The 13,777-nt window shown below is 37.4% G+C and overlaps 2 protein-coding genes across 2 annotated transcripts in view; one reads left to right on the forward strand and one right to left on the reverse strand.

Moving 5' to 3' along the window:
* The window catches only part of CDC73 (cell division cycle 73), a 93,838-nt gene extending 91,879 nt beyond the window's left edge, over nt 1-1,959 (reverse strand). Inside the window, exon 1 of the mRNA XM_032226614.1 lies at nt 1,613-1,959. Coding sequence (XP_032082505.1) covers nt 1,613-1,743 — 131 coding nt within the window. The 5' untranslated portion in view covers nt 1,744-1,959. The remainder of the gene's footprint in view (nt 1-1,612) is intronic.
* Nucleotides 1,960-2,280: 321 nt separating this feature from the next.
* Nucleotides 2,281-9,030, forward strand: GLRX2 (glutaredoxin 2). The gene is made up of 4 exons (XM_032226756.1): nt 2,281-2,359; nt 3,552-3,615; nt 4,515-4,691; nt 5,910-9,030. Exons 1-4 carry the CDS (start codon nt 2,322-2,324, stop codon nt 6,045-6,047), a joined length of 417 nt encoding a protein of 138 aa, XP_032082647.1. The 5' UTR covers nt 2,281-2,321; the 3' UTR covers nt 6,048-9,030.
* Nucleotides 9,031-13,777: the final 4,747 nt, after the last annotated feature.

Consider the following 13,777-nt stretch of genomic DNA (forward strand, 5'->3'; position numbering starts at 1 on the left):
AATGAAAAATGTTGTTAAATGTTCTAAAAAGAAAAAAAAAGGCTAATACCTTGCTCTTATATTCTATTGCAGAGTCTTGGTTGACTATCATCAAGAGAGAGAGATAACCTTTAACTGAATCTATCAAACCTTTACGAATTGTCCCTAATGTTCAAATTATGAAAACAAACAGTAATGTCAAGTTTACTGGTAAATTACCTTCCCAATAATAGCCAGCAAAAAAGTTTTATTAAACCAAAGTGTTGGTTTCCTTCTACAAACAGTGAAGTTCTTAACAGCCAGATAGCACAGTCCTTATAAAATGAATGTAACATTCAGATCCCCTCAATTGTTTCTTATCCAGATCACATCTGAAAAGTTGTATCAACAACAAAATAAATAAATAAATGGTGGTTTGTATTCCACTGTACGGTCTGCTCTTTCAAAGGTTCCATAAAAGTATCTGGGGGCTTTAAAAGAAATAGACACCAGTTTTCTGTTGCTTCTTTCACAGATCCTCATCCATATTTTCAAGGGAGTGGTAGGGAAGGGACAGCCATTCCTATCGCAATGCACACAAGGAAACCTACAAGAACCCCCATTTACCCACTGGGCCAAGCAACGTGTTTTTTTTTTTCTTTCAAGCTCTGAACTTTTGCCTCTTTTACATTCTGCTACAAAACTCCCAGATAATCAAGAATACAATATATATGTATGTATGTATGTATGTGTGTGTATGTATGTGTATGTATATATATGTGTATGTATGTATGTATGTGTGTGTGTGTGTGTGTGTGTGTGTATATATATATATATATATATATATATATATATATATATATATATATATATGTTTTTTATTTGTGCTGATAAATAAATAAATTTATTTATCAGCACAAATAAAAAACCACAAATATAACAAAGGCAACAGTAAAAATCTTGGGTTTCTGTCGTGATGGACTCTTGTGACGAGCCGATGATGGAAGCAGTTAGCTTCCTTCCATAATTGGGGCTTACCAGGGGTTGTAAAAAATCTTATATATATAGATATAGATATAGATATTGCTCCAACTTGACTAGATTTACTTCCAAATTGAACCCCCCCCCCCAACTGCAGGATGCGAACTTTTATCTGCTCCCACTGATTCCCTTCCTGACGCTCTGACACCTGAACAGGACCAAGGAAATCACACCCTCTCTTTTGACCGGGATTTATAGGGTCCCCCCACACCCCCAATCCCCCCCCCACACACACACCCCCCACGTGTCTCCCAAGCGCCCCGCACGAAGGTTGCTGCAACTCTCCACGCATCCCTTTTCGGGGGAGCCGCTTCCTGGTGAGCCTGGAGGGAAGCAGGTGCGGCGGCCTTTAGGAAGAGACCCCCCCCCTCTAAAGACCCCCCAATCCCACCTCCGACGACCTGAGAGCCCCAGGCGGCAGGCAGGGCGTGAATCGCGGCTGGGCAGCCCACCCCGCTGGGCGTCCCCCCCGGAGGGCTCGGGAGGGAGCTCTCCTTCTCGAGGGGGGCGAGGAAGCACCGGCCGAGCAGGGGGTGAAGCCCCTCAGGAGGGAGGTGGCCGCTCGGCCCCTTCCCCTCACAGACAACGGTTGTGGCGGCGGCGGCGGACTCACCCCCAGATGACATAGTTGGTCTTGACGTTCTTGGGCCAGGAGAACTCGCCGAAAATCACCTCGTCGCCTTTGACCACGATCTCCTTCTTCTGCGTGTTGTACTGGCGCAGCACGCTCAGGACGTCCGCCATCGCCTCAGCCCGCCCGCCGGCCTCGAGACCCCGGAGACCACCCCCTTCCGCCCGCTCCCCTCGCGACGACGCCTCCTCCTCCTCCTCGCCCCGAACGGCCGCCTCGCCGCCCGGCTGTCAGGCGACGCAAACCGACCAACCGCCCGAACGACGGAGCCGATCGCCTCAGCCGCCTCAGCCGACGACCACGCACGCGCGATGCAGCCGGAAGGACCCCTACCCGGTCCGCCTACGCCCGCGCCTGCGCTCAGGGGGGGGGGGGGAGGAAGAAAAAAAAAAAAGCAACAACACATCCCTTGACCCCGCCCACGATTGGATAGGAAAGGCCGAGCTGTCTCTTTCAGCGCTGCGTCCCGCCTCCCGCTTCCCGCTTCTGGCTCTCTTCAACCTGATTGACGTGAGGGAGAGCCTATCGCAACGCTCGGAGGGGGAAGGTGGGCGTTTTTTTTCCCCCAACCGAACAGGCAATGGGGTAGACAGCCCCCCTCGGGGTGGTTGAGGGCCCTTGGAAGAGGAAGCAGAGCTGTCTTCCGGAGGCGGGGCGGGGCGTGGCCCGGGCGGCTGTTCCCATTCGGCCGATGGCTTGGAGGGCGCTGCGGAGGCTTCGGGTGCTCAGGTTGGTCGGAGGCGGGATGTGCGCGGAAGGAAAGGCGGCTTTGGATCGATCGCAGGGCTTGTTGAGATGCTATGAATTCTATTTTGCCAGTGAAGGCAGTTTAGTCCAGTGGTCTCCAACCTTGGCCACTTTAAGACTTGTGGACTTCAACTCCCAGAGTTCCTCAGCCAGCTTTGCTGGCTGAGGAACTCTGGGAGTTGAAGTCCACAAGTCTTAAAGTGGCCAAGGTTGGAGACCACTGGCTTTAGTTTGTAAAGAGATTTAGCTGCATCTATTTTTGTAACATTCACCTTGGGTTACCCTGGAAGGTTTGTTCTTAGCTACCAGTTAACACTCTCATTTCATAGGTGTTTATTCGTAACTAAATAAACTAAACTATATAAACTAAATAAACTAAACTATATAAATAAAATCTGGGCTGTATGCAAGTTAATATATTCGGCCAGGATTTAGTTTTGAACCTCTGGAGTCTTTCTTGCCATGCACAGAAAACAAAGTCTTGGGCATTCAGTGCAGTTGCTCAACCGCTGATATGCAACTGTTTGGCCATTCTCAAGAACTGGTGGGTTTTGGGGGATCGTCCTTATTGAAATCCTTTCCACAAAAGTGCTTTTGAGGGGGGGAAATTTATGTTAGATTATAGAACATCCTGGCTGCGGAGGTGATATGCTTAGTTTCCCCGGCTTCATACTTTTATGTTCGAGTCCCAAGAGAGCTTTGGAAGTTTGTTTTTCAGAGTGACTTTGGGCATGGGGGTCTCTGGCATTTTTTTAATGATCTATAGTGCTTTATTTGACTTGAATTTATGAGTTACTCATTGTTTAATCTTTCTATCACAAAGTGGCTATCTCTTTGGTATTCAACTTTTAGAGTTAGAACTGCTTATGTGTTAAAAGGTTTAGGTTGTGTGCCTGTGTACTTTACTGTAAATCTAATTTAATTGATATTTCTTTACTTCTGTAGAAGGCTTGGTTTTTAAGTAAATGTATATTTTTTTAAAAGTAACTCCTGGTAATCTAAGATTTTAATCAACATTATTTTTTTGTACATGTCCAAAAAGATTATGCCACTTTGCTGGCTACTTTTATGAAATTTACAATGTAACTGGGTTGTAAGGCTGCTCTTTAAATACAGGATTATATTATAAGCAGTCTGTAATATTCATTGCAATGCCTTTTTTTTTTCCTTTTAGAATGGGGAACAATGCATCTGCTGCTAAAGCGATATCTAATACTGCTATAACAAACCAAATACAAGTGAGTAAACGGGGTTGGTGTAAATGCTGCTTCTTGTGGGACAAAGACTTTACTTTTTCTAAAGTATAAATTCTGAGTCATGTTTTTGAAGTCAAACACATATTGTTTATAGCTAAGAAGTCTCTCCCAACGTTGTTCCAGCTGTTGGTTTTTCAGTTTTTCACTCTTTCCTGTTTCAAAACGGCAGGAAATTGTACTGTCAGTTTTTTTTTTTTTTTTACAGTCATAATTAACTCCCACCCCACCCCAGGGCAGTATAGAGCATTTGAGAGCCACATATGGTCCTAAAACAGCCGTTCATCATGCACCAATGCCTTTTAACAGTACTGGAAGTGTGTCCTGGTCAAAGCAATTCAATCTATCTAAAAAGTTTGTGTTAATTTGTACCAAGAAGCCTTTGGACACAAACTTCTTGGAAGTAGCAGAAATACAATAGATTCTTAACTATTTTAATTGGGAGTGTTAGCAATCCTATTCAAACTAAATAATGAAACTTTGAAAAGTGGAAAACCATGTTGGCAATACAATAGTACTTTGATCATGCCCTCCCTTTTCAATGAAAACATGCTAGCTGATTCATTTGTTAGTATAGGCTGAACTGGAACATTTTAATTATTTGAGGGGTGTGTATAATATTGAAGGCTATAGTTATGTATTCTTCTTTAACACACAAGTATGTAGAATGTGTTTCTTTAAGCAGTTGCTTTTTCTCCATTATACAAACATTATATTTCGAGCCAGACATGTTTGTTGAATAGGTTACAATTGTCTGGATTCACATAAAACCCTAAACACTGAAGTTTATTTGGATTTCAAATGGACTTTTAATCCAGCCACTAACTCTTCCTGTTTCCCTTATGCATACTTCTCATCGTATCAATTTTTATTTCAACCCACAGGATGCTATATCAGATAATTGTGTTGTGATCTTCTCAAAAAGCAGTTGTTCCTACTGCAAAATGGCCAAGAGACTATTTCAAGAAATGAATGTCAATTATAAAGCCATAGAACTTGATAGATATGAAAATGGAAGTCAGTTTCAAGATATTCTTCATCAAATGACGGGCAGCCGGACAGTGAGTACTATTTTTTTTCAGATTTCGGAACAACTACCACTTTTAGTTTGGATGAGAGCATCCTGTGCTTTTCTAATTCTGGACAAATTCTACTCCATTTATAAGAGAAATCAGCAAGTGCAACTGGAGTAGTTCAGAGTTAGCCCAGAATTTTAGTGAATTTTACTTTACCATATCATTCAAAGTGATCCATAATGCAATAGCTACTACTCCTATATAGTTTTTTTAAAAAATAAAAATAAAAATATATATGCAACCCATACATTTATGCAACCTTGTAATAGATGTTGCCTTGAACAAATTGCTCAGTTGTGACAATAAGAGAGCTTTATGTTCTATTTCTAGCTTTGAAGATATTATATATGACTGGGCACTCTGAGAAATAAATATATTTTACTGAAGAAAGATTTTGTGTGATAGAGTAAAATTTGTTTTGGTCCTGCTTTTAGCAGATATTAAAATCGGTGTTATGTATTTAGTTGTTTACATTTGGTATATGAGTGCAGCATTTTGATGTTTTAGCATAGTGATTTTTTCTTTACATAAGACTACAATCTCTGGCCTTGGAAAAACTAGTGAGGAGTTGTTATTATTGTCATTGTTTTCAGAATGAATATTTATTTTTTGCTTATATATGTCCTTGTTCACCTTACGTTTGGATTATAGCTCTCCATCTGAACTTGACAATTTGAATCAAGCTTGTGAATTTAACCTTTCAATTTTAGATCATTGGTGAATACTATCTTTAAATAAAAATTAAAGTGCTAAATTGAAAAAAAAAGTTATCTCTACTTGGTATTTCACTTGAATTCCAAAGGGAATCTGGATATTTTTTTTTTTAAAAAAAAGAATACTCACTGCTAGAGTTAGATTGGATTGAATAAGATGCTGCTCTTGGATGCTGAAGTAAAAGTCTTACTTATATCAGTAGCTTCTTGCAGGTTTCAAGGTTTTTTTACCAAGTCGGATTTCTCCAATTTTTGTAACAGAGCATCTCCCTTGATTCCTTAATAACATAAGTTCAAACCATATGCTATAGTGCCGTGTTCCCAAACTTGGCAACTTTAAGACTTGTGGACTTCAACTCCCAGAATTCTCCAGCCAGCTCTGCTGAAGTCCACAAGTCTTAAAGTTGCCAAGTTTGGGAACCACTGCATATAGTGCATTTCATCCATGTTTGAACCATATGCTTTATTTATATTTATTTATATTCAACAGGTTCCCAGAATATTTATCAATGGAAACTTTGTCGGAGGTGCTACAGATACTCAGCAACTTCACAGGGAAGGTAAACTCCTTCCATTAGTTCACCAATGCCAGATCCAGAGAGAGAGAAACTCAGTACATTCATACTGAGTTTTCCTTGATTTTTTTGAATAAAATAAACCCAAATTTCACTTTACCGACATACCTGTACAAAAATGCTTCAACAACTTTGAATTGTCCCAAAATATATTGGCTAATTTTAGTAAATATTCAGGTTGCAACCACACAGGGATTCCTGGGAGAAAACCTAGCCACACAAATAAACCTTGTTACATTAAGTCAGTTCCAAGTCTTTAAGAGTTATGCCACCTGCACTCAAACCCGGAGCAATACTCCCAGGATGAGTTTGGGAGACGTATGAGCACCTGCACAATATTCAGCTGCCGTCCATAAGGATTTGCTCATTGTTTGCGGTTTCTGCAACTCCGTACTAAACTTTATAGCTCTCTTGTCTCTGCATGCTGCCTTTCTCTCAAGAAACTGGACACTGGCAAGTTTGGTGTATCAAACAGAAAAAAATGGAAGAGAGACTTGAACCAACACAAAATCAGCAGACGGAGGGCTGGAAATAAGATACTGGGAGCAGTCATTGGCAAAGGAGAAACTGAACTCAGCTTAATTCTTCTCTTCAACATATCTCCTCATCATTTGCTTCCTACACCTTGGAGCTTGAACTTCTGGTTAGTCCCAGCACACGAATCTTTATGCAGTCCAATAGAAAGAAGGCTTTTGCCTCTCTCTAAAGTTATATAGAAAGGTAATGCCAGCACATTGGCAAAACGTAGCTCTGGAGAAAGCAGAGAATATAGATTGAATAAGCCATATATATATATATAGACTAGTTTTATATATGCTGAAGTTCTACTTCAATTGTACTTCTACTTCGCTTGAACCAGTGGTGGGTTGCAAATCCTTCCAACCGAAACAGTTGGAATGGGGCTGGCGACGTCCTCATGGACGTGTGCAATGCATGCACACAAGTGCGCATGCATCTTGGCGCCTCCGCAATGCTCCAGCTGCTCCATGGAGTGTCGCGCAGGTGCTGTATGCGCCATGTCCCTGTGCAGAAGCGCAGAAGCTTTTTAAACACCGGGAAAGAGCTCGGGCGGGCGGGTGGGCCCTCTGGAGCACCATACCGGAATGGTATCCAGTGTTCCGGGCTGCCTCCGGTACGCCAGTACCAGGGTGTATCGCCTGCAACCCACCACTGGCTTGAACCTACGTGTATACAACTGTAGTTTTTACTGTCGGCCTTCCTAGTCTTTTGCTTAGCAAGTACAATTTGGTAAAATCCATGTTCATTCTCAGTTAAAGCACCATCACTGCCCCTTTCCCAGTTTAAATATGTCCAAGCTAATCTATCCTTGCCTGATTAATATTGTGGTTTATTTAGGCAGTGTGTCAGAATCGCCCTTTTAACAACACGTAACATGAAGGATTTTTTGGAATTAGGTATCTAATTCTAATTAGGTAGAAAGGACCCCATTAGCTATATGTAGCAGATGCTAGTAAATGATTTACAGATGGGTGAATATTTTCAAAAATGTTGTCTGAAGTGACGGGCATTTTTTGTGAGATATTTATATGTCTAGATTGCTAGATGACACATTTCATTATCAAAACTGCTTGAAAATGCAACCTCTGTGTGGCTTGCAATTGAAGTTTATAAAGTAGAACTTTATGGGTATATGACAAAAACAGATTGTGACTTAATGAATGTTCTTTCTCTTTGTGTAATATATTTGCATTAAACAGTACCAAATATTTTTCAGGATTTTACATTCATGTGTTACGATTAACTGCATTATAAGCTGCATGCTCATGTTCCAAAGAATGTGGTGTTTTCTTTTTATTTTCACTTTTCAAGTATTGTATCCTAAAACAGATTTACAAATTAAAAAACAATGATGGATATAAGGGATAGTACTTTAATGGCCAAATTAACATTTAATTAAAGAGAATACATCTAACTTTGTTTATATCTATAAACCATGTCTGGATTTTGTGCTGAGATTAAAAAAAATTTTTTGGGATGTATTGATTAGGCAATTTTTTTAAATAGAAGAGTGATGAGACATAGAAAGCTCACAACCTACCTATCCATCCATCCATCCATATATATCCACCCAAAGCAATTAAATGCTGAAGAACTTAGAAGCAAATGCTGAGAACAAAAGCATCCATGTGAAATTGAAGCACACATACAGCATTCATAGAACTTCAGTTCCAGCTCACCTTTTTAACCACACATTACACTAGTAAATAATGATTGTGGCATCATTAAGGGTAATTTAAATGATGAGGTATATAGAATTTATTTTGCACTTGTTCTACAAAGCATAAAACAGAAATATTTCATTTACACTTGTTTCTGAAAACAATCACTCAAAACAATGGTAATCAACAAACCCCATCTTCTCTAATGATGTTTATTAATAAAGAGATTGTTTTCTTAGTTAAAAACTTGCTACTCTTTAAACAAAAACCCAAGACTGTTTATTTTAAAATGAAAATCACATATCAAATATTCAATGTTTATTGTAACATTTTGGCAGTAAAGGCATTGTTTTGCTTTTTAAAAAATATGCAATTATGAGCCTCAGAAGAATATGATTCTAATGGGAAGAACATAGATTGAATCCTTTTTCTTCTAATAATGTTTTCCATACAGTCACTCATTAAAATTCTGATACCCAAGGGTAAAAAGAACAGAAGTGAAAGAGTAGAAAGAATATTGTGATCTGGACCAAAATATCATCTGGTAATTCAAACAATCCTTTAATTGTCAAATTATTCTCAGGGCTGTACTGTATCTAGGTCACATTGCTCCCACAAATTACCTGCTTTTGCCCTTTGGAGTCATAAACAGCATCTTGCAACTGGTTATACAAGCCAAACATTGAAATTTATTTCCATTGTACAAGTTTAAAGAAGGAAGTTAATTAGCTGACTGGCATTCTTTTTATTTTAAAAGGTATGTCTTTAATATACAAAAATTCATAGACAATTGCATATCTGCATTATTTCTTAATATCAGAATTAAGTTTTGCAAAATTCTTTGTAAAGTAATTTTTATCAATCAAACAAGTCAAAATAGCCATACTAAATTTAAAATTGTACATTTCACAATATTTCTGCTTCAACATTTCTTCAAAAACTCACTGAAGCTAAAGATGTACAATTTTTTCAAAATGTTAACAATGTAGAGTATAGCTTGCCACTTAAAGATAATACATATTGCCTATAGCACAAACAATAGATGATATACTGTGCTATCGTGGTAAATCTACAATATTGTGTAAAATAGTATTTTCAAAATGTTACATTTTTAAAATCCTTGTCACACAAAGAATTATTTCAGTAACTATACGAGCCTTTTCCAACATAGTATGTACTCTCCAGTCTCAGAATGGATCAACTTAATGCAAAAAGTAAAGTTATTCTGGGCAAAATTTACACATCTACAGATACAAATGTCTTTCATTTCTTATGATCATGTTTAAGGTTTTCTAAAGGCACACAACTTGATCAAAGTAAAATTCTTTCCCCATCACAACCAAAAATTAAATCTCACTGTGTTACAAAAAGGTCCACCCATTAATCTTTTAACAGTACAATGTGAGTATCTGGATATAAATATTAGGCAACATTTCAACTGAACTATATATTGTACAAATATGTACAGATGGCCAGTTAAACTCAAGGGTTGCATATTCCATACTATAGTAATTTTTCACTGAAGAGTTAAAACATTGGATGTTATTTTGCTGTTAAAGAGTTATTCAACTTAAAGTACAAATGCAAGATCAGTTTATTTCCTAAGGTAGCATCTTTTAACTATTCTCTGCCACTCCAGCATAGAATTCATATATTCTTCCTTGGCATTATCTGTTTACATTAAGTTATTGGTCTTCTTTCTGAGATGGTAGTTTACAATGTAGGTGAACGTTGCCTTTATATTCAAGCATATCTTCATGCAATTTGGTACAATATAGTTAGATCGTATATTTTTAGTACAATGGAAACAAACGCTTGGCATGGGTTATTTATCAAGTATTCTTGATTACCTATTCAACATACATCACACAAATGCCTACCAAACAGGGTGCTCAATTTCTCATAATTATTACATATTTTGTATAGATTGCAGTGTGAAATATTTTATATTGTATTCAACAAAACAAGATAAAGGTAGTTGACTTATGACCCCAAAATTTTACTGCTAAGCAAGGTAGTTATTAAGTTAATTTTTCCCCATTTCATTATATCTCTTGCCACAGTTGTTAAGTCAGTCACTGCAAGTTAGTAACACAGTTGTTACAGTAAGTGAATCTGGCTTCCCCGCCGACTATCAGAAATTCACAAAAGGTGATCATATGACTGTGGGACACTGTAACCATCATAAATTCATCCAATTACCAAGTATGCAAATTTTGATTATGTGATCATGGGGATGCGGCAACGGTTGTAACGTGAACAACAGTCATAAGTCACTTTTTTCTGTGCCATTGGAATGTCAAATGGTCATTAAAATGAGTGGTTATAAGTGAAGGACTGCTTCTACCAGTTTGTAATGTTTGTGAGTTTTTGGCATATATAATAAAATTGTATATATCAATTCAATCCCTATAAACCTGTAAAAGATCACCAGATCAGGGTATTATTATTATGGACCTATTGTGAAAATGACACTGATTCGTTGATTGTGAATACAGAATTCAAAACCAGGCCTTTTGCATCAAAAACAGTTAGAAATTAATACTCATGGTAAGCACTAAACAAATTCAACTTTCGTGATTCATTTAAATTGAATTGTGATTTAGAGAATGTACCAGAACATACATCACATAACCCCTTGGCACTCTTTGACAATATAAATCATATTTCATTTGCATTAAGCTAAAGGTACAATCTATAATTTAACTAAATGGCATTGAAGACTAATTCAAAAACCAGAACAGTAGCTATTGGGGGGGGGAAAAGTTATTTACAAGAGGCACTCCTGAAAGAGACAGCAGTGATCACTAAAACAAACACGGTCAAATGGAATTAAGCTGATGTGGGCAGGAAGTACATTTGAATGGCACAGGTGAGTTAGATGACTTTCAGATTAAGTTAAAACTTTTATGGTAAGTAAAATTAAGCAAACCCAGAGTAGTGTTAAAGTGATAGTGAAAGACTAGGAGAGCAGTGAAGACAACTGGGCAATTTGGACCCAACGTTCTCTCTTGTAGAGAGATGGGAAGTTGAATGGTGGTGGAAGCAAACAAGACAATTATGGACCAATATTGAATAGGACCTTACATGGATTAGTACACAGGATACACAAGGATATATAAGGATACATTCTTGTATTTTTGCAAAACTATCCATATTTCCTTTAATGAAACACACAGACTTTTTAAATTAATTCAGTCTTATAAAAATTAAGAGATCGATAGATAGATCAATCGATAGATATTCATTCTATAATCTATCAATTTGGATGGAATGGTCTCTGACATTGAAGGAATAACACACACAAATGGACTCCTTTCTTCTCCAATTCTGCTCTAGATAGTTGAAGAACTGTCTAAAGCAAATCAGGGTTTAGTCAAAAGGGGCAAAGAGAAGGGGGAAGTCATATATCATATTGGCTATAACCTTAAATTAACTGAAAAAGTATTTCATTGCAATTAAATCCTACAATCACATCCATTTGTAACACAGAATGGATTCAGTTTTGAAACATGCAATATTTTTAAGGTCCCACTTCATCTTGCTCTCTTTTTCATAGATAAGAAAGCTTTTCTGTCCTTCCAATACCCAGAGAATCTCTTTTCTTTCCTATTACTAACATCTATTGCCAAGAATGATTTAAATAAAGTGGGCTATTTACCATGGATACATGTAAGTTAACCCTTTCCTCTCCCCCTCCCCTCCTTGGCCTGTTCTCTCTTTCAGTAAACATGTTATGTTCAAATGTAGCAGACTCCACTTTCCTCTTTAACTCCCCCTGCCATCATTTAAGAGGGTCTCCTAATCTGCACTGAAACAGAAGTAAAATATGGGAAGGCATCGTATGGGTAAATGGGAAAACGAAGTCACCTATCTGTTATTGAAACACCTCTAGATAATTCTATCCACAGCACAGAGAAGAATGAAAAGCGTTAAAAGGATAAGGGAATAAAATTGACACCTCATTTATTACAGCTGCTATTCTATTATTATTACCTTACTTATTCCATCACTGCTTCTGCAATATGTTTGAAAAAACCCCAATTTCATTTTAATAGTAAAACCAGCATATCTGTACAAAAAGCTAATGCCTACATTTTACTACCTTTATAACCATTTGATATCACAACACTCGCTTATTGAAAAAGTAATTTAAAGTAGATTGAACAAATTCAGAGTGAATGTATTTTAGCAGGCAAGTCAGTATAACTATTATTCAGTGGCATATAATCAACATTTTTAAAAAATGAAACAAATGTATAAAGGATAAAGAATTGTTTTATACATTAGAACCTAAATATGTTAGTTCTAGTTATGTATATATATATATTCATTCATGAGAAAAATAAATCAGGATGAAAAAAAGCTTTAGATTGTATGTAAAGATTTGAAGAAAAGCTTTGATTTCTGTATTTCCTTAAAAAAAAAAAAGCTCTCCAATTCTCCTGGGTCAGGAGGCCAGCAGCTTTTGTAATGGAAGAAATCATGGAAGTCATTTAAAATATGCAAGGAATTACGTTGTATGTTCAACATTGCAGATCAAAATATTTTTGCAGGACGTATCTTCATATTGGTCCAGGAGCTTTAAGCTAAATTCATGCAGCCTCATAGCTTTCCCACAGATCTAATCATAAATTTTCACTTTTTAAATTTCATTATTCTAGTATTGGCATTTCTCCATAAGGAACTACAAACAGCACAACTATTTGTACAGAGATTAGCAACAGCACATAGACTTATATACTGCTTCACAGATCTCTCTAAGTGGTTTACAGTCAGCATATTGTCCCCAACAATCTGGGTCCTCATTTTAGTGACCTGGGAAGAATGGAAGGCTGAGTCAACTTTGAGTCAGTGAGACTTTAAATGCTGAATTGCTGGCAGTCAGCAGAATTAGCCTGCAATATTGCATTTTAACCACTGTGTCACCACGGGTGGAAGCATGATATAAGTATAGCTATAATCCTTCCAAATGAATCAAAGGCAAAAGACCTATAAAGTGACTTAGGTCAGTTTCCACTTATACAATTAACTTATTCTATAAATCACAACTACAATTAGATCTTGGCAAACGTTTTAAAAGCCACACATTTATAATTACAATTCATATTTATGTGTAGCAACTCTTTCCAGACTCAGCAATATTTTTATACTTGTCAGAAGCTGTCTGTAGTATCTATACATCTATGTTCAACATCTCTCTAAAAAATGAGTCATAATAATAATACGAACCATGATCTTTATTTTTTTTACAGTTAAATAGAAAATGCAGTAAGAATCCTCTCAAAAAATAGACCAAAAAAAAAAACTAGTTTAGTGTACATATTATTACCCAATGTAAAACGCCTTGTGTGGCACTGTAGAAACCCTTTTAGATATTTAAATATTCTTTAATAAAGATAATTTACAGAAAGGTCAGTACAGCTACAAGTTCTTTAAAATCCATGATTTCAATAGAGCAGCTGTTGATCAACTGCTCCTTCGGTAAAGGACAGGTCAGCATTTCCAAAGCAAACTCCTCCTCTCTAACTATACCAAGAATTGATTACTGACTAGAAGGGAGATTTATTTTTATGCAAGTCCTTTCGTGCAGCATTTGGATG

The sequence above is a fragment of the Thamnophis elegans genome, chromosome 11 (assembly GCF_009769535.1).
Source record: "Thamnophis elegans isolate rThaEle1 chromosome 11, rThaEle1.pri, whole genome shotgun sequence".
Taxonomy (NCBI): Eukaryota; Metazoa; Chordata; class Lepidosauria; order Squamata; family Colubridae; genus Thamnophis; species Thamnophis elegans.

Bases quoted from the DNA above. Each gene is read 5' to 3' on its own strand.
- GLRX2 (XM_032226756.1), top strand. From the start codon at position 2,322: ATGGCTTGGAGGGCGCTGCGGAGGCTTCGGGTGCTCAG. The intron at 3,616-4,514 runs GTGAGTAAACGG...TTCAACCCACAG, and splicing joins CTATAACAAACCAAATACAA to GATGCTATATCAGATAATTG. The intron at 4,692-5,909 runs GTGAGTACTATT...TATATTCAACAG, and splicing joins AAATGACGGGCAGCCGGACA to GTTCCCAGAATATTTATCAA.